Consider the following 23,831-nt stretch of genomic DNA (forward strand, 5'->3'; position numbering starts at 1 on the left):
GTGGGTTGAGGAATGGCAGCCACCGAAACAAGTAAAACAAAAAAAATGTCATCGTCTCTCATTCCATACCTACTTGGTCGAATGATAGTTCTGATGCTGTTGTTAATCAAAAAACTCATCAGCCGGTTATATCGCGGTGGTAAGAACATCAGCTGGTCGCATGAACATGTAAAAAATAAGCGCTATACCTTTTATGATAGCAATAACAAATCATGAAACTTTGCATGTGGCATTTCATCGGGCGTAAACGCCTGAAAAGTCATAAACGGATTACGCAATTTACATATTACGCATACTTTGCCGCACATAAAGTGGTAAGGCGCATATTTTTTACATGACCATTTTACAGCTGACGGTCATTCCACCGGGATAGAACCGGCTGGCGGTTTTTTTTAGTTTAAAACAGCATCTAAACTATCATCTGACAAAGTATCAGCCGGAAGGCGATGACTGACGAAATATGCTCCTGGCCCGCGGTCTAATACCAAACAATGAAATTGTCGCAATTGCAACCTGTACCACACGACAAAAACGTCGCACGCGCCGTAAAATGCATGGCCCTTACGCGTTTAGGTCGCAAGATTCACGCTCCGCTCCGCTACTATGGCTCGTTGTCAAACCAACAACTCATGGCGCAAAATATCGGTACTCTGTGCCGATTCTATATAATAATAGTTCAATGATTATGACATAGTTCAGGGTGAATCAGGGAAAAGGTACCAACCCTTGTCATCAAGTCAATTTTGTAATTGGAACCCTTCAACTTAAATTTGTCTAGTACAGTCGCCATCAGATATATCGGGGCGGCCGAGGTGCTCAAAAATATCTGAACACGCACTCTAACGCCTTGACAATAGAGGCGTGTGCAGATATTTGTGAGCACCTCGGCCGCTCCGAGGTATGTTGAACAGTTCCGTTTTATTTTGACCGCCACAGACGGCTGTGGCCGTCATCGGAATGTCTTGCCACGGACGCCAACGATGGCTACAGCCGTCAGCTTCGCCAATGAAATAGGGACTTACGCGGGACTCCGTAAAGTTCAATTTCGCTTAAATAATCGCGATCGCCTGGCGTTCAAAAAGTTAAAAGTTATCCTTGGGCTCTACCCTTGATTTTTATATTTAAAGCATGAAATTGGAATTCAACTGTGAGACTGCAGCTCCACTGGCGTTTACTTTGCTCGTTTACACATTGAAATATTGCCGTTTTTAGGGTTCCGTAGCCAAATGGCATAAAACGGAACCCTTATAGTTTCGCCATGTCCGTCTGTCTGTCTGTCTGTCTGTCTGTCTGTCTGTCTGTCCGAGGCTTTGCTCCGTGGTCGTTAGTACTAGAAAGCTGAAATTTAGCATGGATATATAAATCAATAAAGCCGACAAAGTCGTACAATAAAATCTAAAAATTTTTTTTAGGGTACCTCCCCTACACGTAAAGTGGGGGTGAAATTTTTGTTTCGCTTCAACCCTAGAGTGTGGGGTATCGTTGGAAAGGTCTTTCAAAACTAATTGGGGTTTTCAAGAAACATTTTTTGATAAAGTGAATATATTCGGAGATAATTGCTCCGAAAGAAGAAAAAAATGTGTCCCCCCCCCCCCTCTAACTTTTGAACCATAGGTCCAAAAAATATGAAAAAAATCGTGGAAGTAGAGCTTAAGAAAGACATTAAATGAAAACTATAGCGGACATGATCAGTTTAGCTGTTTTTGAGGTATCGCAAAAAGTTTTCCCTTCATAGTAAAAAGACTTATTTTAATTAGGTACTGATTATGCAAATTTGCCTATTTCTTTAACTCGGGTGAAAGGTACCGTTTCATCCCTTGGTTAACAATTTACTATACTTTAAGCTCCAGTTTAGCTTATTGTGACGGAAGAGTAACTACGGAACCCTACACTGAGCGTGGCCCGACATGCTCTTGGCCGGTTTTTTTATTTTAACATCAGAATGAATTTAAAGTCGTTGTTTTAATCCGCTATGAAATGTAGGTACATCCGATTCCGGTCAGTCCTAGGAATAGTGGGAGTAATTTGCACTTTTACTCAAGTTGTACACTTTTAGGTGTTGTTCCGTATTAAAAAAAAAACATTTCCGTGTAACTCTTCTGGAGTTGCAGGCGTCCATAGGCTGCGGAGACTGCTTACCATCAGACGGGCCGTATGCTTGTTTGCCACCCACGTGGTATTAAAAAAAATTGTCATTTGTATAGGAGCATCGTTAATAACGGCGTAAATTACAATCACTCGTTAGGTTAACACGGAACGACACATAGTATCAATGTCTGTCCTGTAAATATTTTTTGTAATAAGAATGATAAGATAAATGTATTTTGTATTCTTTCAGTTGTGTAGGGTTTCTTCAATGTGGGGATTTGTATGTGAATAAATGATGTCACCCGTTACTGGTTTTTTTCTTATAATTCATATCTGGAACCGTTGTTTACTTTCAAAAGGTACCGGTTTGTGTCTGTTTATTTTCCTACTGGTGCAAATATGCACCTTTGTTTGTCCGAGTTCCGTTTCCATTGTCAGCTATCTCTAGAATCTCTTTAAGGCCTGTGCACATCGGATGCACGTGATCGTTGTGATATACAATTTGATCACGTATAATAGACGGCACATCGCTTACGTGACGTGTGCTTGCGCGTCTCCAACATTTTTGCACACGCTCACGTGCATGTCTACGCACACGCAGCCGGTATGCTCCGGCCTTTAGGCCCATTAGTTTCTCCATGTTCGACTTTATCCGCGTCTTAGCTCAGTGATCGTCAGTAGCAAAGAGAATTGAGATAGAGAGGTAATGTCTAAGAAAAAAACGAACCCCTCCGTTTGACATCCAAAACAGGATGGCGCTGTATTGCGCCATATGTTTTGCGGTCACCGAATTGTCAAACGTCAACTTTTGACGATCAGAGTCCGGAAATTGTATGACGTAGTGATTATATGCTCTTTGATTGTATGGAGATGTACAGCGCCATCTCTCGTCTCCTGTCAAATTCGAAGCACGGAAATTAGTCTTTGATTTTACACAACTTAATCAATGTATCTTTGTTAGTAGGTACTAGAAAGCTGAAAAAAGTGTATATGTAAAGTATCTAAATTCGGTCATTAGGACACTGATAAAGTAACATACAAAACATTGCTAAGATTGGCTGAATCTATGGTGTTTATATCTGGTACTATTGGCCGAATGACCAGGTCGAGTCACGTAGATAGGTACTTTTGTCTATTTGACATTGTTTTATACTTAAGAGGATTATTAGAATTAAAAGTATTTCCTTTGACCTTCTATCCGAAGATATTTTTTCGGTAGGGTAGATACTAAAAAACTTTTAAATTTACATTATTTTATTTTTTCACACATTCGGATTATTCGGAATGAACATTTCAAATGGATTTGTGTAAAAACGAGTATGAAATTAAAATGGTTTTACAATTGATGTCACATGTACACGAATGAATTAAATAGCAACAATTGATAACATTAGAAGCTTATTATCGGTGTCCCCTCAAATTGTTACTAGTTACTTGTATTGACCAATTAACCTGTACATAAACATTCATATAACTCCATATCAAGAAAAAAACATTTTCACAGTTCACATAGTTAATGATGTCGAGAAATTCTTTAGCAAAATTTGAAAATATTTACAAATGCAACTTGTTTCGTTTGCATCCGAGTTAATTATAATCAGAAATTAGGACTCTGGTAATACTTAATTTACACAGTACTAAACATATAAAGTAAAAAAACAGAACCGATAGCTGTGTTCGGTTGATGGCTAACCTTTAAATTCTACAGTAATAACAAGGATCGTAAAACTATCTCAGTCTTCATTCACACATTCACTCATGATTCAGTGCTATCGTTTCCCACGTCACGATGCGCTATCACAGGCATCAAAGACAATAATCAAAATAAACAAATTATAAAAAGTGGTGAAGAATCTCGACAACATTGTTATCATTACCCGCCACACTGCATTGCTTGTTTCAAGCACACAAGATGAAACAATCAATTTTCTTTAGCGATCAAAGAAAATGACAGTTCCTTACACACACAACTCAATATCACCATAATGTGACTAGTGTTCAAGGCTGTCATTGTTTAAGTAGAGTCAACGAAATTTTACATAGTCATCAAGAAGAACATGTCTCGGCGTGAGCCGGTTCAGCAATTTTCTACGGAATATTCAAATACAAGACACTTCTAAATTTTACCTAATCGGGGGATTAAAGAGTAGTTCAACTGCTTGGTCAACATCATCAATAAATGTTACAGTTACAGATGTGAAATTTGCAGAAACTTTCTAAAAAGTTGGAAGTTCTCGAAAATTTCATAGAGATACCGAAAGTTTCCATTTCGGAAATGGAAAGTTACATTCCTCATACAAAATTATGAGAATTTTTCGAAAGTTTTCCATGTGGAAATATCGCCATTTTGGAATTTTTCCGACGGCACATCAGCAGTTACTGTAAAAGCATGACAAGTGGGAATAAATTGTGATCGAATAAGACATTAGTTCTTTTGAGGTCTTATGAGTTATAATTCTTCCCTCTCGTGTTTGCTTTAGATGGTTTTAGGTTCATCCAAGCCTTGAAACCACACGGAAATCCACCCTATAATGCTGAATAGACATGCCTGCACAAATACGTTACAAGTTTAGAAAAATGTTGAATTTTTGGTGTCGTTGTTTAAATAACTATATACCTACTAATTTCGTAATATGTTTAGAAAAGAATAAGTGCCTAAATCGACTGAGGACATTTTCATAGGGCTACGATCGCCAGTAGCACCGTTATGTCGTCTGGTTTGCCCCCTGCAAAAGAGAAAATACAGGTAATTAAGGACCTACATTCCAAAATAATTTAAACAAAAACTACTAAAAGTCTAAACCAAAGCGTTGCGATATATGCAACTGATAGTATCCTCAAAGTTATAGGTTAGTTATAATTATGTTGTACGTCCGTGATGGATAAATTGTTGATTCTTAATTGTATTATTGTCAAGATCTTTGTACACGGTTAAACAATAAATCTTATCTTATCTTAGTGGTTGATCAGAGACTCAGTTCAATATTCACAAAGCTACGCTAATTTTTTACAAATACATATCTGCGGTTTGCAAAACTACATCAGCTTTTGAGAATAAATAAAATTAATAACCCATAAAACCGAGAAAATACTTTTTTTTGCACATGCGTAAAAAACGTTATTGAATTGACTTTGGTCGCCATTTGAGTTGACCGATGAACAGAACGTTGCTTGCAGTGCAGGCGTTCCTGTTCAAAAACGTCAATTTGTAACAAAAAAATGACAGGTCTCAAAATTGATTTTTAAGCAGCGGAAAACAATGATATTTCCGTTTACAAAGTGAAGGCACGTATGCTCAAGATTATTTAACAAAAACGTGCAGTGTTTTTTCTGTTTAGCGCTCTTTACGACGAGCGATAGGTATATGAAAACCTTAGCAAATAAAATTTTGAAGTTGAAGTTAAATGGACAGCTTCGTAGCCATCGGATGAATGAAGCTAGTCGTAGTCTGGTGCAGTCTCGTTGGTAGAAAAAATTATAAACACTCACCGATAGCATCAATTCCATTCTGCCTAGCGCTCTTAGCGAAGGGCGACATGTAGCAACCGTCAAAGGACAGATTCCTGGCCATCCACGCAATAGAGTTAGCCACAGCCTGCAGACGCGGCGAGTCGCCAGCGAGTGTTTTCGCCCGTCGCATCTCGGCGAGCAGGACTGGCTCGGGCACGTTGTCGAACACGCCGTCGGTGGCGACGAGGATCACGTCGCCGCATTCGACGGCGAATTCTGACGTGTCCGCTGACTCTGGGCTAGAAAGACAGATGGTTCCTCATTTATGGAGTCAAAAATTGATAAAACTAAAAAATACAAAGTTTTGGATCGGATTGTAATCAGAATAAATTATGCTAAAAACTAAATAAAAAGCAGGTCTAAAGAGTGCACGCTGTCCCCCGAAATGCTGCGGTTGTTGGGGATATATTATGTATGTTAGTGTCCAGATTCGTCGCAGATTCTCCCTCTTACGATCCTATACCTACTTAAAGATGACCATATAAACGAAGTCATCATAAAAGCAGCGTTTATTATTTGGTTCAGAAAACATTGCGGCTAGTCATAAAATGTTACATTTATTTAGCTCGCCTATTCAGGGTGCCCGCACTATGTTCACAAATATACGAACTCATGAATCATGTTTTAATTCAACTGCTATTTATACCTATATACACAACATATGTATAGGTCGTCGCTCGTAAATCAAAGGTAGAAATAAATAGGACATTTATGGGCCCAGACCACAAGGCAATTTAAGAGAGTTAAAACCCTCTGTGCCAAATTGAGCCTGACTTCCTCTACAGACACTAGGAAGAACTGGTTTAATCCACCTGGAATAAAAACCTGTTTGAACTATCCAGTCTGGCGGAAACTGTACAAATGCAAAATTATAGCGTTTGGTTAGCAGTCAGATTCACATAAATATGTATACAATTTTTTTACTTATATCATTATAATAAGACTATATAAATGTGTAGATACCTATTGTCATGATTAAGATGCGTGTAGTTAGGATAAGCAAATGTTTGTGACATAGTGTACGTACGTGAGAAGGAACCCAGATGAGTTCCCCACAGCAAGGAGTAACTCCGCAAGGAGGAAACCTGGGCTGGCTGTCCCCGCGCATATGGACGCTAAAGTTTTTAATAAGATTCCTGAGGCAATTAGAAACGTTAACACGGAACGTCAATTTATAAACAAGTTTAAAATGTATTGCTTGATGAAGGCTTATTACACCATAAATGACTTCTTTGATGAGTAAGAGTCCCTAAAAACACCATATCATTTGTCTTGACATAATTACATTTATAGTTTTTTTTTATGTTGTTTTTTTTATTTATTTTTTTAATTTATTGTAATTTATAATTTGACTGACTTCATTTACTACTGTATTAATTTTCGAATTGATAATTGAAATTGTATATACCTATTGACATAATTGTACATATTTAATTTTGATCATAATTGTATTTTTAACCAATGTTGACAGTGTATATAATAATTATAATAAATAAATGTAACTATGTATAAGTCCACTTTGCAGGTTCATTTGATTTTGATCACCGTGCATTTGATACCACTTGACATTGCAGGCGTCCAACGGCTACAATGATCACATACCACCACTGGCTGTCCATAAACGTGATAGCAACCAGGATGGTAAACAAAACTGGCCCCTTTTTAGGGTTCCGTACCCAAAGGGTAAAACGAGACCCTATTACTAAGACTCCGCTGTCCGTCCGTCCGTCCGTCTGTCACTAGGCCGTATCTCATGAACCGTGATAGCTAGACAGTTGAAATTTTCACAGATGATGTATTTCTGTTGCCGCTATAAGAACAAATATTAGAAGTACGGAACCCTCGGTGGGTGAGTCGGACTCGCACTTGTCCGATTTTTTTTTATCTAGACAAGGTACAAATTCTTTAAAAATAAATGTTTTCCACAATCATACCTTCACATAACATTCAGTCACGAGCTCGTTTACGGTTACATTGAATACGAAATGCATGAAGATTACCATTCCGAACTTCGCATCATCACCGAACACATTTAGACTACGCGCGCAAGAAAACCACGGGATGCAATTACAAGCACATGAGTTGAATTGAATAACACGTGGTCCCCCGTATGATGCATCCTACCAGATGTAAACAAAACAAGTCATGGGATTATGTACATATTACATAAACTTTTAAACTTATCACGTGAGTTCTGAATTGGCAAATGTCCAGGGAACTAAAAATTCTAATATTAGAAGTCGAAATACAACAACACGATTGTGGAATGGGCACATGACTTCTGATGCCGAATGCGAACATTTAGCTAATTGACAATGTTGAGTTTCTTTGTCCTCAGATAAAGATTACAATGTATGTAGATGTTTTACCAAGCGGCGCGGCGCTTGGGGTTGTTTATCAATAAATAATCGGTTAGCTTGTAGACTGAAAAACAAATACATATTTACGGTGTAATTGATCGCTATAGGCATGTGTAAGATTGCGTACAGATAGATACTAATAATCTTCTTTACAGATTGAACAATTATATCGCTTTCTTATCAAAGTACTAATCTATCGGCAAAAAATAGGCACCTAATCTTCTGTTATACATATATACACGCATACTCTAATAACCAGACTTTTAACATGTTTCTGGCCTGTACCTATACTAGCTTAGCGAATCAATAGTATTTGCATAGCCTATATATTTAATAGCAAAATTTCACCCCCTGTTCAAACACTTTAAGAGGCTGTCAATACCTAAAGCGCGCACACTGTCTATTTCTATCGGAGTAAATGAGATAGCCCTGTCGCATGTTACTGGGCCTGGGCAAGGGAATAATAAGAAAAATATTTAAATAAAAAAAAGTGGATTATTAGTGTAATATTTTACTCAACCACGGTTTAGATATAAATGTTTTGAAATTGTGACTTTAATTGCAGACCCATAAGTCAAAAGAATAAAGACATAGAACCGTTTAATTGTGATTTTAAGACCAATCTTTGCAATTATTTTCTATCGAGCCGATTTCGTTCAATCATGTATCGAGTACAACCACGGTCTTTGAAATATAATTAATATGAACATATATTTTTCTTACTTGACTAAAACAAATAGTCTTTCTTAAAAAACTGTTTAAGTAACATCAATTTCAAGGACATTGGGGGTTGACAGCCTCTTAAGGGATGATTTCGGCATAGAAAAATAAGAAGTAAAGAGCGCTCACTCGATACATAATGCTTATTATTTTCGTTGTCGACATCTAGCATCGAGTAGCGGAATAATCAGCACCGCTACTTGACAATAGATGTTGCGACGAATGAAAAGACTAATGCTCAATAATTTTTAGCTAATATTATAAGCGGATTAACGGGAACTCTATTTTCAACTTCTTCTTTTCGTCAGTCGTGACTCGCGACACCTGAGACATCTAGTGTCTTGACCGCTACTTGTAGCGGTGCTGATAATTCCGCTATTCGATGCTAGATATCGACTACGAAAACAATAAGCGTTTTGGTACCACTACTGATGTATGGAGTGAACACTCTACGCTTACTTTTTATCTTTCTATAATTTCAATGATGAAAACTCTCCTATCTAACAACATAGGACCGGGGAAGGCCCCGGGATTCGAAATATCTACATACCAAATTTCTCCTTAATTTGTTCAGCGTGAATAAGTGACACACAGTTACTTTCGCATTTATAATACGTATTAAGTAGGGATTAGATACTCGGATTATGGAGATTATAGCAGTGTAGGTCTTCCAAGGGTAGTGACTTATCCCCTGAATAATACATTTTGTTAATATAAATCCGTCCTCTCAAGACTCATTTTATAATGCTCGCGCAATGTATTACGGACGTTTTAGCACGCTGTTGCTTCTTCGTGTACAAATAGTTAGTACTTACATGTTTGGTAAGGTTGTCTGAAAAATGAGCTATAATAACCGCCGTTATGCTTGTTACTGAAATTTGCTTAACCTTGTCGTGGCATACGAGGACATACCTACACATGAAGCGTAGGTAAACAAGGAAAGTAAACCAACCAAGCATAGTGAGACTAAGCATTTCTAATCCTATTATTATTATATTAGCCTATTATTCTAAAACGGCAATAGTTTTTGTTTATATACATACGAAATATATTATTATATTACTAAAATAAGCTAAAATAGATATGGTTTTGTTTAGAAAAAAATACAATAAGCATGTGGTAAAATTACCCTCATATGGCCGTTAAATTTCATTACAATCCAGAAAACTTGAGATACATACACACATTTACGCTTACTCTGACAGACAGCAGAAGCCAAGGTTCCTTCTGTCACCATTCGTGTACCACCCCTAAGAAAGTGTGAAATTAAAATAGATTCTTAGGTAAGATAAGATCTAATATTGATACTGATCAGTATTAGATAAAATTAAATCTTGCTCTAGGTGATTATGCTTTATCGTTATTTGTTAAAATATGCCCCGGTTCCATAATTAGATAACATTTTCGTGTTATCTGGCACAATTCCAAAACAACATATATTTTAGATAGATGCATTTCAAATTCCAAGAATGAATAGTGAATATATTCACGACATTATACCAATCGTAAACCAATTTAAGAACAAATAACTAGCTTAAAACGTATTAAATTATAAATATTTACTGTAAGTACTGCATATTGCTGGTTAGTCATTTGAATTTGAACCAACCTGAGTATAGAGCCCGAAATCTCTATTGGGACCGTGCGAAGTACATGGTGGGGGTTAAGTTAAGCGATCCCAGCGCATAAGGTGGTAAAAATTAGAAATAACTGCGGATAGCGTCTTTAACATTTCGTACAAGTTATATAGCTCGCAATGGAACTTTAATTTACGATTACTCCTGAAATATTCATTTAAATTGTATGGTGTAAGGGACCATTGTAATCTGTATGAAATGCTTAATATAACTAACGTATTTAATTTGATAATTATGAATACTGTATCCGTGTAAATAGCTTTGCAAATGCCACATATTACGTGAACTTTTTCTAGAAGTTAAGAATAGGTAGGTATAGTAAGTTATCCTTAAAAGATAGACATTGTAATATGGCAATTAGCCACTTTTAATGTTTAGCAGTAACACACTGGTTTACTGCAACATAAACGCATATTGCTTGTGTCAGCGCAACCATTGTGTATATATAGGCAGGCTTTTACAGAATATACGTTCTTATATCTATCACACATAAGGTGTTTCGCTACTACTCCCTGGACCCGCTCGAAACAATATTAACAAGATCACTCTTTTGTTATTTGAACATTTAACATCGCGGACTTTTTTTTAGATCTATGAATGAGAGACAACCACCATACATTGTATCTTATAGCTAAAACGGATTAGGCAGCGTTTCCGATTAAAGCTCCTAGTCAGCGTGATTTTTTCCGACACCATCGTTATATTTAAACCAATTTACACAAAACCTTAACAAGTTATATACCGAAGCCTTCCTCAATAATCACTCTATTAATAGATGAATGTGGTATGAAGATCCATTCAGTAGTTTTTAGTTTTGGAGTAGTTTTATAAGATTGAGTGAATTGACGTTTTCCCCTAGACTTGCGGACGCTAGGTTGCGTGTCAGCCCTGCACATAGCGAATACTTGTTTTTTCAAATTTGTGTGATAAGAAATTGATGCGACCAACCTAGTAGGATGATCGGGTAGCAAATTGGTCGATTGAGTTATTTTAATATCTGGGATATAAAACACGACTAAGATTAACATACGTAATATTATGTCTAGAAGATATATTAATGTCTATATTTTTGATAAAATAGTTGCATCTTCTATCAATAGGCGGCGCGCACGTTTTGTGCACGAGGAAATTGCCTCGCGCGTATGCTCGCTCTGTGTGGATCCGCCTAATGTCTAAGACCCGCATTACTAGTTTTTTTCATACTAAACAAAGTGCTGCTTTAAAACTGTATTCGTGCTACATGATCAAACAGTGCGTATACATACAGGTCAAAAATCTTGAATGTCAGATATATTCATCTTATTCTTAATATAAACTTATACTTTGGCACCGTTTTCCTCATTTTTTTATTTAGGTAGGTACACGGATTTGCAAAGCGATTGTTATTTATATATTCTCGTCTGATCTTTGCGTCAGAGAAAATTACCATATACTTAAAAAGTTATATCAACATCTGCTTTCCATTTGGCAAGACGTTTAGCAGAGCCTATGAGCCTATATTTAACTTTATTGCCAAAGGGTAGGTTTCTAATACGAATTTCGAAATATGTACAGCAGAATAGTTAGACGAGCGGTCTGGCCTAGTGGGTAGTGACCCTGCCTATGAACCCCATGGTTCTGGGTTCAAATCCCAGTAAGGGCATTGTGATGAGAACAGATATTTGTTCCCGAGTCATGGATGTTTTCTATGTATTTAAGTATTTGTATATTATATATATCGTTGTTTGAGTACCCACAACACAAGCCTTCTTGGCTTACCTGGGACTTAGTCAATTTAAATAATGTCCCTACAATATTTAGTTATTTAAAAAAAAGTTGCGGATAAAACAACAAGTGATATCCTTTAATAATCATCATATATATCTATAGTTTGCGTTCAAAACCGTGTGCTAACTTTGCTTTACATATAGTGTATCTCCTTTTGTAAAGCTATTAGATAATATACTCCACGCTCACACATTGATGCTTGCACTCTACTTCAGTAACACAATTAATTATATTAATTAATTGAACATTGGTCGAACTTATCACGTTACGTTAACCATCGTAACGAATAACCAGAAAACTGTCCGCGCTTGACTTTTATGATCTTAAGATGCTTGGAGCATTTGGATATACCTATCCTATTAACGTGCCGTAAGTGAAACTGTAAACTTATGTACACTGCCTGCCAATAATACCTATAAAGACCCCTAACAGCTTTCATATTATCTGCCACTGTGATGCTTGAATAGGCAGGAGTGATAGAGGCAGATAACGAAATTTTGATTTACTATTTTCTTTGTCGGTTCTCAGGTACGAAGTGGCGTAGAAATTTGACTGTACGTTGTATTTATTGTATAATACTGTCTAAGAAATAACCGTACCCCAGCATTCGACTGTAGATAATAATTCACGGAGCGGTACAGCGCCACCTAGGTACATTAACATCAATTTCCAAGTATTCGGTAATTTGCTTAGTTTCAATTAGGATTAAATATGACTTCGCGATTGTTTGATTGTTGAAAGCGTTTTCAGCATCTCATTACGCAAATGATACAAAACCTTGACTGATGTTTACACATTTATCTTATAACCTTTTGCTTTACTTTTAACAGCCATAATGATAACAACACAGCGACATAATTAATTGATCTAATAGTCTCAAGCGCATATGATAAATAACAGTAATTATAATGTTTTGATTTTATCATATTAATGTGCTATAAATGGTTATCCAGCAGACGCAGCACATTCATATAGTTCCTAGCCTTTTTTTAAATAAAAATAAAGTTATTGATAGCATCATGCTCCCAAGTGATGTCAATTACGTCAGTTATTCATTACTTATAAAGCAACAAACAACAAACCGGCTTTCTCAAATGCACAAGTTGTAATACGAGGGATTGTATGAGAAACATCACAACAGAACTGAAAGTGGGGCAAACCGCGTGCTCAGCATTTCCATGTATTCAAGAGTATCCGGCAGGGCGGCATAACATCGAAATACGAAGGTCGCTATTGTCACAATTTCAACGATTCGAGCGAAAACTATGCTAATAGACGATCGAAGGGCGTGACAAAGCAGATGCCACTTTTATACCCTCGCGATTGAAAGAGACAGATACTGTCACTCCGACCACATACATAAATGCTCACTCTGCCTGTCTGTTACAACTTCATGCTTAAAACGCGAGACTGACTTAGATGAAATTTTGTACGCAGTTAATTTGAGTCCTGAAAAGGATGTAGGACAGTTTTCATCACGGAAATCATTACGCAGAAGAAGTCACGGGAAGAAGCTAGTTTTCCATAGTTATTTATGAATTCATTTTCCATGCTATGGACCTTTTTTTTCAACCGTCTGTAAATTTAATATCTAGTATATCAACACCACTTTCAATCAAATCGGACAGGTAATCCGCATTCGTGACGAAGCTTAAGATATAGTTTCAATACAATATAGAATTAATAAAATTATCGAAATGTTCAATAAAATGTAATCCTCATAAATCTCATAATAAAAGTGTAGTTGCATTGAATGATATATATCAATCATTTGATGCACTAATGTATTGTTTAAATAAATAAATAAATAAATAAATATTATAAGACATTATTACACAAATTGACTAAGCCCCACAGTAAGCTCAAGAAGGCTTGTGTTGTGGGTACTCAGACAACGATATATATAATATATAAATATGTATAAATACTTAAATACATAGAAAACACCCAAGACTCAGGAACAAATATCCGTGCTCATCACACAAATAAATGCCCTTACCAGGATTTGAACCCGGGACCATCAGCTTCATAGGCAGGGTCACTACCCACTAGGCCAGACTGGTCGTCGTGTTTGCAGGGTTAAACAGTCATAATCTCATAAAATACAATGGTAATACTGTGGTATAAATTATTTTGCCCCTGTCTTGCACAAGTCTATCTATCTGTACATTTATGAGTTTAAATATAGAAATTCTGTTTCTTTTTAATTATTTTTTTCGATGCAGCGCGGTCGGCGTGCACGAGTAATCGGTAAACAGTTAATTGAAGATGGCGTTGTTACAGAATATACAAAGAGAGACGGAGAAAAAATATGGAAGGTCCTTACTATGGATGTAAGGAAACCTTCGGAATTTTTCTTAGGCACAATCTTTCCCTATAACTTTAATCCACAACTTTTTAATGCTCAGGTTTTTCAGAAATTCTGGTGAAATAATTATTCATTTTCGTCAAACGACTTCTCGCCATACAAATTTAGCCTTTGCCATCATTGGCAATTTAATTTTTACAGTTGCCTTCCATTAGCTATTGTGTCGAAGTATTACCTTTCGCTGAGCACAAACCTGTAGTGGCCCGGCTCACCCGGCTGAGCTGTTATAGCGTGTTGAAACAAGCAATGCACAGAGCGCCCGCCTCGCGCGAGGAGGTAGCTGCTGTGGTAGTATTACATGTTGCTTAGCAGGTTCCTGTCCTGGCCCGGCGGCGGCAGGCTGAGCTGGTAGGGCGTGTTGAAGCAGTGTAGAAGCTTGCGAGAGCTGTACATGACCCGCCCGCTGGGCACTGTTGCGCGATATTACCTGTCACTGAGCAGCATGGATCCTGTCGTGGCCCTGTGGCGGCAGGCTGAGCTATAGTATGGCGTGTTCAAATAATGCCACTGCTCGTGCGAACAAGTTAACCGCTGTGGCGATCTTACCTGTCACTGAGCACGTTCCTGTCGTGGCCTGGTGGCGGCAGGCTGAGCTGGTAGGGTGTGTTGAAGTAGTGCTGCTGCTCATGTGAGCGATGCACGACGCGGCCGCCGCGCACCACCATGTAGCCGCTGTCGCCGATGTTGGCCGCGCGCATCACACTCTCAGTCCTGTCCAGGATCATTACACAAGCTGTGCTGCTGCCTGTATCGACAAAAATAGTATCTATCAGTTTTATTTTGTATAAAGTGATTAATGTTCTGTATACATGGTGTATGGTGTTTTTATTGAATTCCGTTAACTCCGGGGTATGCGTAAGTACGTAGGAAAGTAAATGGCATAGTTAGTTAGGAAAGTAAGTAATAAAATGTTGCATATAATGTTGTTGTAACAGGGGCATTGCATTTAATTCAACCAAACAATTGAAAACTGCGACATATCAATGTAATTTCGAACATCAATTGTCCGAGATAGTACTTACGTACTAAATACTAATCAAAATGTAAACAAGCCCTAAGGCAAGTGTATACGCTCGTAAGGCATAGTCGTCGCTTATAAGATAAAAATAAATTATTGTTTATCTCTGATATTGAGTTAATTTGAATACCAGTGTTTTTAAGAAAGTTACTTACATTTAAGCTCAGAAATGCACCCTTGAAGTTAACGGAAAACACAGTGTAGTGTAAAGTGTAAGTAAAGGGAAGCTTTCTTATTGAAGGAAGAATGAACTCAAGTAAACAATAGGGCAGCGAATAGGAAAAGCTAAATTTGAGCCCTACAGCCTAATGATAAAGAAAAAGCAATAAGCCTGTAGAATCCGTCTTGCCTCCCTTTGCACTGATTGCAACAAAAGAAAGTGAGGTAGTATCATTGTACATTTTTTCATAGAAATTTGACATTAATGATGACATTACCACACTTTGGTATTGGCAGTATTGCAAATGCCATTCAGAGTTAGCTTGGAACGATCCTCAAACAGCATAAGACTAAGACTAATCAGTCATAATGACAAACATGAAAAAAAATATTTAGAAATGGACTTTTTTGTCCACATTGTCGTGCAAAAGTTGCTTAAAAAAGGAATTTAATTTCAATTATTGACACTTAACTTTATCAGGAAATAGGAACTCATTCCAACACACATTTATTTGTTTATCATTATCACAGGTGGACCTTAGCATAATTTCATTCTGCTTTAGATAGGAATGGTTTACAGAGTATTGAAAATTTGTGTGACATTTAATCCAGCTGCCAGATAAAGCAAAAAAATCAAAAATATGTGAACATCTCATTATATTTTGGAAAATGTAATGGTATGTTGCATTTATTTATTTAAACTTTATTGCACAATAAAAATAAGTACAAATGGCGGATTTAATGCCATTAGGGATTCTCTACCAGTCAACCATAGGGCAAAACAGAAATCCTCGAATGTGGGTGCAATGAGCAATGCATTGCATTGTATTTTTGTTGCTGTCCATACACCCCTGGAAATGTTATAAACTCTGCTGCTGACTGTATCAGGAAGGAACAAGCATAAAAAAGACATTGCACTTAATGCATCATTATGAGTGTGATAGGTAATCATTGACATAATAAATTGCACATTTAGCATGGACATGCACACTACAAGGAAACATTTCTTAAGCAAAGGGTAAACAAGTTTACTGGACATATTTTCCTTAATAAAAAACGAATGAAATCAAAACCTTCAACACTAGGTATTTGTACATGCGTGTAGTGGTACAAATTGAGTTTTTTAAACAGGAATAATGATCAATTTATGCTCATTAAAGTACAAATGTCATCATAGATATGTTCACAACTTAGAACCTTACTCCACTGCAATAAGGCAAAAAATGTGTAAATAAGTTTGACATCCACCATCCACTGCATCTGGAATATGCACTTTGTACCCACTTTAACTGGATGTTTAGTTAGTCCTCATATTACTCATTTAATCATCAACTTGGACTTTGGACCTAAAGTAAAACTTACCTAGTATAGGCTTCTTGTGTTCAAGTAGCTCATAATATGACTTGGCTAGGAGGTCAGCAGGCTCAGACAACTTAAAATGGCCCATTTGGACCAGTCTCTCGCATGTCTTCATTAAATAGGAGGAGAATTCCCCGGGATCAATTCCGTAAGCACGCCATCCCCCCACACCGTCTGCCACTCCTGTAAGAGTACAACAATAAAATAACCTATAAAACGTAATTTAGTGAGCTCATGATGGTAACTTTAGTGCAATTAAGGTAAGACCTTGGAGTAAATAGGGACATATTTGCATGTCAAATGTTTAATCAAATGTGTCTATACTATTGAGTTGTTCAGTTTTTATAGTTATGAAAATTAAATATATAATATATAGACTTAATCACAACAGCTAACCATGTTAGACAAACACAAAATAGGCAAGATAACAAACAGCATTCACGCAAATACCACGCTATTTTTTGTAGTTAAATTGACACTTGAAAATAACATTTAAAATTGAATAAAAACAAAAACAATATCAACTCACCAATAACGTCCGCATTGTTGAACTGGGTAGAGAACCATGCGTCGTCCCCAAATTGCCCTTTACGAGTTCTTCCATTGACAATGTCTTTGGGGAAACCACACACTACTGATACTAAATATGGATGTTTCTTACTAGAAACGTTTAATTCAGCAGAGCTGGATAGGTTTGAAATCCCATTCCTTATAGCACGTGATAGCACTCTGCCTGTCCAGAAAATAGACTGCATCATTCATTAGTTGTTTTGCACTTTGACTCGTCATTCACAAACAAACATCTGGTATCAATGACACCATGGTTATGAAGGGTTTTATGGAGAGACACGCAATAATAGTAGCACTACTCGATTTAAACAATAATAAAATAATTTATTTCCTATTACTAGTCTTGTGACCCAACAACCATAACCAACCACTCGACACACAGACTGAAATTAGGTGCGTGCGTCGTGATATTATGCTGGGGTACTGCGACTATCCAAATCTGACAATATTTGCCATCCTCTCTCGCCATGCAAAAAGCTTTGAGGAAAAAAGGAGATAGAAGTAATATTCTCAATTGCACACAAAGCAAATAAATGCATTAAACCCAGATTGAATTTCGACTCTATTTTTATGCAAATTAGAGTTTATTTTAGATTCACACAAATACTTTTGACAGCATTTAACCCCTTTTGTCTTTTTCTTACATCCACAGATAAACAGCCTGCGTCATATGAAATAAGGAAAGTTCACAGTTACCATTCTAATACAGTTTCTCCTTTATAATATATCTCAGAGAAAACTATTAGATATAATATCTAAATAAAAATAATATAGACTTTAAAATAATATTAACCATTATCAAAGGAATATATATATTTATTTATTTAATGCAAACATCCATGAAATTCCTCAAATAAATATCGATCCATAAACAATGAGTACTGTGTCTGACGTTTCAGTTTCATAGATATAGGCGTTGTAGAAGTAAGCTCGTCTTCGGTCGGTCGAAGTATTATATTGTATCGTTGATTGATGACGGCTACTAATGCATTGATTAATCGAGATTTGGAGCCGATTCACCCCGTTTACGCCTCCTAAACTAGTGATAGTGCGCGGTGTCGGGTCTTATTTCTAAAGTGTAAAGAAAAGGCTTAAAACTGGTGTTCGACAAGTCACTTGGCAATATGCCTGCCGTAAGGGGAGATGGAATGCGAGGACTCGCAGTCTTCATATCGGATATAAGAAACTGTAAAAGTAAAGAAGCAGAAATAAAAAGAATCAATAAGGAGCTGGCAAACATAAGAAGTAAGTTTAAAGGTGACAAAACTCTCGATGGATATCAAAAAAAGAAGTATGTCTGCAAACTGTTATTCATCTTCTTGCTGGGTCACGACATCGACTTCGGACACATGGAGGCGGTCAATCTATTGTCTTCCAATAAGTATTCCGAAAAGCAGATCGGGTATCTGTTTATCTCCGTGCTGGTCAACACCAACAGTGATCTGATCAAGCTGATTATTCAGAGCATCAAGAACGACTTGCAGTCGCGCAACCCCATCCATGTCAACCTCGCCCTTCAGTGCATCGCTAATATCGGCAGCAAAGACATGGCAGAAGCTTTCTGCACAGAGATTCCTAAACTTCTTGTGTCAGGCGACACAATGGATGTTGTGAAACAGTCAGCTGCTCTCTGCTTACTCAGACTCTTCCGTAAGTCTCCTGAAATCATTCCTGGGGGTGAATGGACGTCTAGAATAATTCACTTGTTAAATGATCCCCACATGGGTGTTGTAACTGCAGCCACATCTCTTATAGATGCTTTGGTAAAGAAAAATCCAGAAGAATACAAAGGGTGTGTTACCCTGGCAGTGGCTCGGCTCAGCCGCATTGTGACTGCCAGTTACACTGACCTACAAGACTACACATATTACTTTGTACCTGCACCATGGCTCTCTGTTAAACTTTTAAGATTGTTACAAAACTACACTCCACCCTCTGAGGAGCCTGGGGTTAGAGGTCGCCTTTCAGAATGCCTAGAAACTATCTTCAACAAGGCCCAGGAACCACCTAAGTCGAAAAAAGTCCAGCACTCAAATGCCAAGAATGCTGTTCTATTTGAAGCTATCAGTCTCATCATTCACAATGACAGTGAGCCTAACTTGTTGGTGAGAGCATGCAATCAGCTGGGACAGTTTCTCAGCAACCGTGAAACTAATTTACGTTACCTGGCATTGGAATCCATGTGCCATCTTGCAACTTCTGAATTCTCACATGAGGCAGTAAAGAAACACCAAGAAGTTGTCATTCTTTCAATGAAAATGGAAAAAGATGTCTCAGTTAGGCAGCAGGCTGTTGATTTATTGTATGCTATGTGTGACAAAACAAATGCCGAAGAGATTGTACAAGAAATGTTGGCATACTTGGAGACTGCCGATTACTCTATTAGGGAAGAGATGGTACTGAAAGTTGCCATATTAGCAGAAAAGTATGCAACTGATTTTACTTGGTATGTTGATGTGATTCTTAATCTTATAAGAATTGCTGGAGACTATGTATCTGAAGAGGTATGGTACAGAGTAATTCAGATTGTCATCAACAGAGAGGAAGTTCAAGGTTATGCAGCTAAGACCGTGTTTGAAGCCCTACAGGCACCCACATGCCATGAAAACATGGTTAAAGTAGGAGGTTACATTCTTGGTGAATTTGGTAATCTGATTGCTGGTGATACACGGTCTTCACCATTGGTTCAATTTGAATTGCTCCACTCAAAATATCATCTGTGTTCTGCTGCTACTAGAGCTCTATTACTTTCTACGTACATCAAACTTGTCAACCTGTTCCCTGAGATCAAAAATCGTGTCCAAGAAGTATTCAGAGCTGACTCCAACCTACGGTCTGCAGATGTTGAGCTACAACAACGAGCATCTGAATATTTGCAACTGAGTATAGTGGCTAGTTCAGATGTATTGGCTACAGTATTGGAAGAGATGCCTGCATTCCCTGAAAGAGAATCTTCTATCTTAGCAGTGCTCAAAAAGAAAAAGCCAGGTCGTATTCCTGATACTTCTGATATGAGAGAATCTAAGAGCCCTCAACCTACATCAACAGCTGCACCAGCTGTCAACTCGACAAACAATACTAGTGCATCAAGTGCTGACCTCCTGGGATTGTCCACACCACCTGGTTCAGCTGTTCCAACTGCAGGCAATGGATTGCTAGATGTCCTTGGAGATCTCTACACCACTCCTAAAATTAGTCCAAGCAATGCTGCACAAAATAATATCAAAAAATTCTTATTTAAAAATAATGGTGTTCTCTTTGAGAATGAATTGATTCAAATTGGAGTCAAAAGTGAATTTAGACAGAATCTAGGCAGAATTGGCCTGTTTTATGGCAACAAGACACAATTTCCAATTCAAAGTGTCAATCCTGAACTGCACTGGACTGATATGCATAAATTAAATATTCAGATGAAGCCTATGGAACCAGTTTTGGAGGCAGGAGCTCAGATCCAACAAATGTTAACTGCAGAGTGCATCGAAGACTATCTGGACACTCCAAGCATGTCTGTTTCCTTTATCTACAACAATGTGCCACAAAAAATTACAATGAAGCTTCCTTTGACATTGAACAAATTCTTTGAACCTACAGAGATGAATGGTGAATCTTTCTTCGCAAGGTGGAAGAATTTGGGAGGAGAGCAGCAAAGAGCACAAAAAATCTTTAAGGCTCAAGGGGCAATTGATATTGCAGCTACCCGCACCAAACTGGCCGGCTTTGGGATGCAACTGCTGGATGGCATTGACCCCAACCCTGATAATTTTGTATGTGCTGGCATTGTGCATACCAGAGTCCAACAAGTAGGATGTCTCATGAGATTGGAACCTAATAAGCAAGCTCAAATGTTTAGACTTACAGTAAGATCTAGCAAGGAGACAGTCTCACAAGAAATTTGCGACTTACTTGCAGACCAGTTTTAATAATAATTAAAATAAATTAACAAATATGAACAACATTGTTAATAGCAATGTTAATTGCTGTTAGGTTCACAGCTGCAGAAAATACACAAATGCTATATGTTACATGAAGCATGTTAAAAAGTCACTTGTGAACATTGCACTGATTCAGTAGGAATTTGTAATATCTCACATATACAATTTTGAGATGACTTTTACTAACTGAAAAGTTAGGCTTTGTGGTTTGAAAAAGTTAAAAATTTGTTTGAGTTCTCTCATACACTATAGGGAACATATTTTCAAGTAGTCCATTACTATAGTTCTATGTTATTGTATGTAGCTATTCAACGATCTTTCTTGTAAATCAGATTTCATTGATAGATAAATAATATAGTATATTAGCATTTCATGGGCTATTGTATTATTTAATTAATTTATAAAATTAAGTTAAACTTACTGACATGTAAGTTTAGACTTAAATTGAATATGTTTTTATTTAGACTATAATATATTTTTTTATGTTTCACTGTACAATTCATATAATGGTACAGTACATAATTCTAATCATTTATTTGTACATAGATTTTTTATAAAGGTGTGCCCAAATTTTGGCTAAGTGTTGGATGTACATTTGTTTTTCATATTCATTGAAAATAATGTATTGTATTACTATTTAATCTAAATTCAGGTGTAATGAGATATGATAAAATGTATAACATGATCATACCAAAGTTAAATGTTTTGGCTGTTATGTGGCATGATAATTCATATATAACCATGCTGTTGGTTTATCTAAAGTATTTGCCACATGGATACATTTTAATTCTGGGTGTGATCTGTTAGCCTATAATGAAAACTTATCATCATACAAGTTAATATATATATATAATCATAATCTCTGAAAAACAACCCACTTGGGTGGTACTTATTTTGTAGGTTTTTAGCAGAGCACCACATGGTAGGTAACTCGTGTAATTTGATATCAAAAAAATGCGATAGATTTTTGTGTTACGCTTAAAAAATATATGTAATTACTGAGGTGAAAACAATAACGAACTTTTTCCGCAAAGTAGGGTTTTACCTATTAGAAGACATTTATTTTTTCCTTAGCGTTTTTACTCGTTAACACCGAAAAATTAACTTCATATCAAGTTATTTTTAACGCCATATATGTACAATAGATACCATGATACGCCGTGGAAAAATTAATTCCTTATGTAGTGTATTTTTGTAGGGGATATTTTCCTAATTACATAATTTCTATAAGGGGTAATGTGTTCAAAAATAAATCAGCTACTTAAACCTTTTTAATATCAAGTATGACAATAAGGAGATATCCGACGAAAAAACTACCATGAAATAAGGACCACCCTAGTGGTCAAGTAGCAGATGCACTTTGTTGGTGAATTTTTGAGGTTTTTTATTTACTTATAATGTTCCTGTTAATTGTTAAAGTAAAGTATGCTTATCAGAGATTTATTTTGGAATCGTTACGATTCAGACGTCCTTTATGTTGATAGAAAATATATTTGGTTAAGTAGGTATCGAAACATTTTTGGTATCATGTGTTATTCATACATTCCTCATATCTATTTGGTTAATATAATAAACCAAAAACTATTAGTGACTTTAAAAATATGAATGCTTGCAATTTATTCGGACATATAGCTATGTGAACGGAAATATACATATTTTAGGGATAATACTTTTATTTAAAGTCCGCTGGAACAAAATCCCATTGTTTGTCATTGTATGCGTACTGATAAGGAAAGGAAGAGAACTGAGCTCACCCAGTTATCATTTTACATGTGAATGTACTCATATTGCGAGATTAATAAAAGTTATGTACAATAAAATGTGGTATGTGTTATGGTTTGTTCATAGGAATCTCATCACATATAATATCATAGTTGTACCACAGGATAGTGTAGGTTCGTAGATACAATTGGTATTAGGGGCTTGTAAGAAAGTTCATGTATAGTATAACCAGCTGTTCACGAAAGAGTATTAAACATTAAATGTTTAACATTGAGTAGGGAGCATAGTAAAATTTACTTTGCATGGTAGGTGTTTAAAGAGTAGTAAGAATATTCACAACAAATGCATAACTTCATCTCGTTCAAACACGTGGTATGATAATTATATGTATATTATGGAAGTAAGAATGTGTATACTTGCTTATTTGATAAATACCTTCAGTGTATTGTGTGTGAGTTGAATATCAAAATGTACAATATCGCATGGTTAATAAATTGAGCGTGATACATAGATTATATAGAAGTTCGTTTCCGCGCTTGAAGCCACTTTGTAATTGTCTAACGTAAATATTTATCCAATATATAATATATTTAAATTGAATTGATTTTCATTTAAACCTAC

General features: G+C 36.7%; 2 protein-coding genes across 2 annotated transcripts; one reads left to right on the plus strand and one right to left on the minus strand.

Moving 5' to 3' along the window:
• Window positions 1-3,324: 3,324 nt before the first annotated feature.
• Window positions 3,325-17,961, minus strand: LOC133533298 (protein phosphatase PTC7 homolog). The gene is made up of 5 exons (XM_061872264.1): window positions 17,516-17,961; window positions 16,990-17,169; window positions 14,997-15,195; window positions 5,578-5,837; window positions 3,325-4,814 (listed from the first exon to the last, which is right to left on the minus strand). The coding sequence occupies exons 1-5, from the start codon at window positions 17,742-17,744 to the stop codon at window positions 4,765-4,767; spliced, it is 918 nt and encodes a 305-aa protein (XP_061728248.1). The 5' UTR covers window positions 17,745-17,961; the 3' UTR covers window positions 3,325-4,764.
• Window positions 17,962-18,448: 487 nt separating this feature from the next.
• On the plus strand, window positions 18,449-23,810 carry LOC133533284 (AP-2 complex subunit alpha-like). The gene has a single exon (XM_061872246.1). The coding sequence runs from the start codon at window positions 18,681-18,683 to the stop codon at window positions 21,474-21,476; it is 2,796 nt and encodes a 931-aa protein (XP_061728230.1). The 5' UTR covers window positions 18,449-18,680; the 3' UTR covers window positions 21,477-23,810.
• Window positions 23,811-23,831: the final 21 nt, after the last annotated feature.

This window comes from Cydia pomonella, unplaced genomic scaffold (assembly GCF_033807575.1).
Source record: "Cydia pomonella isolate Wapato2018A unplaced genomic scaffold, ilCydPomo1 PGA_scaffold_148, whole genome shotgun sequence".
In the NCBI taxonomy this organism is placed as follows: Eukaryota; Metazoa; Arthropoda; class Insecta; order Lepidoptera; family Tortricidae; genus Cydia; species Cydia pomonella.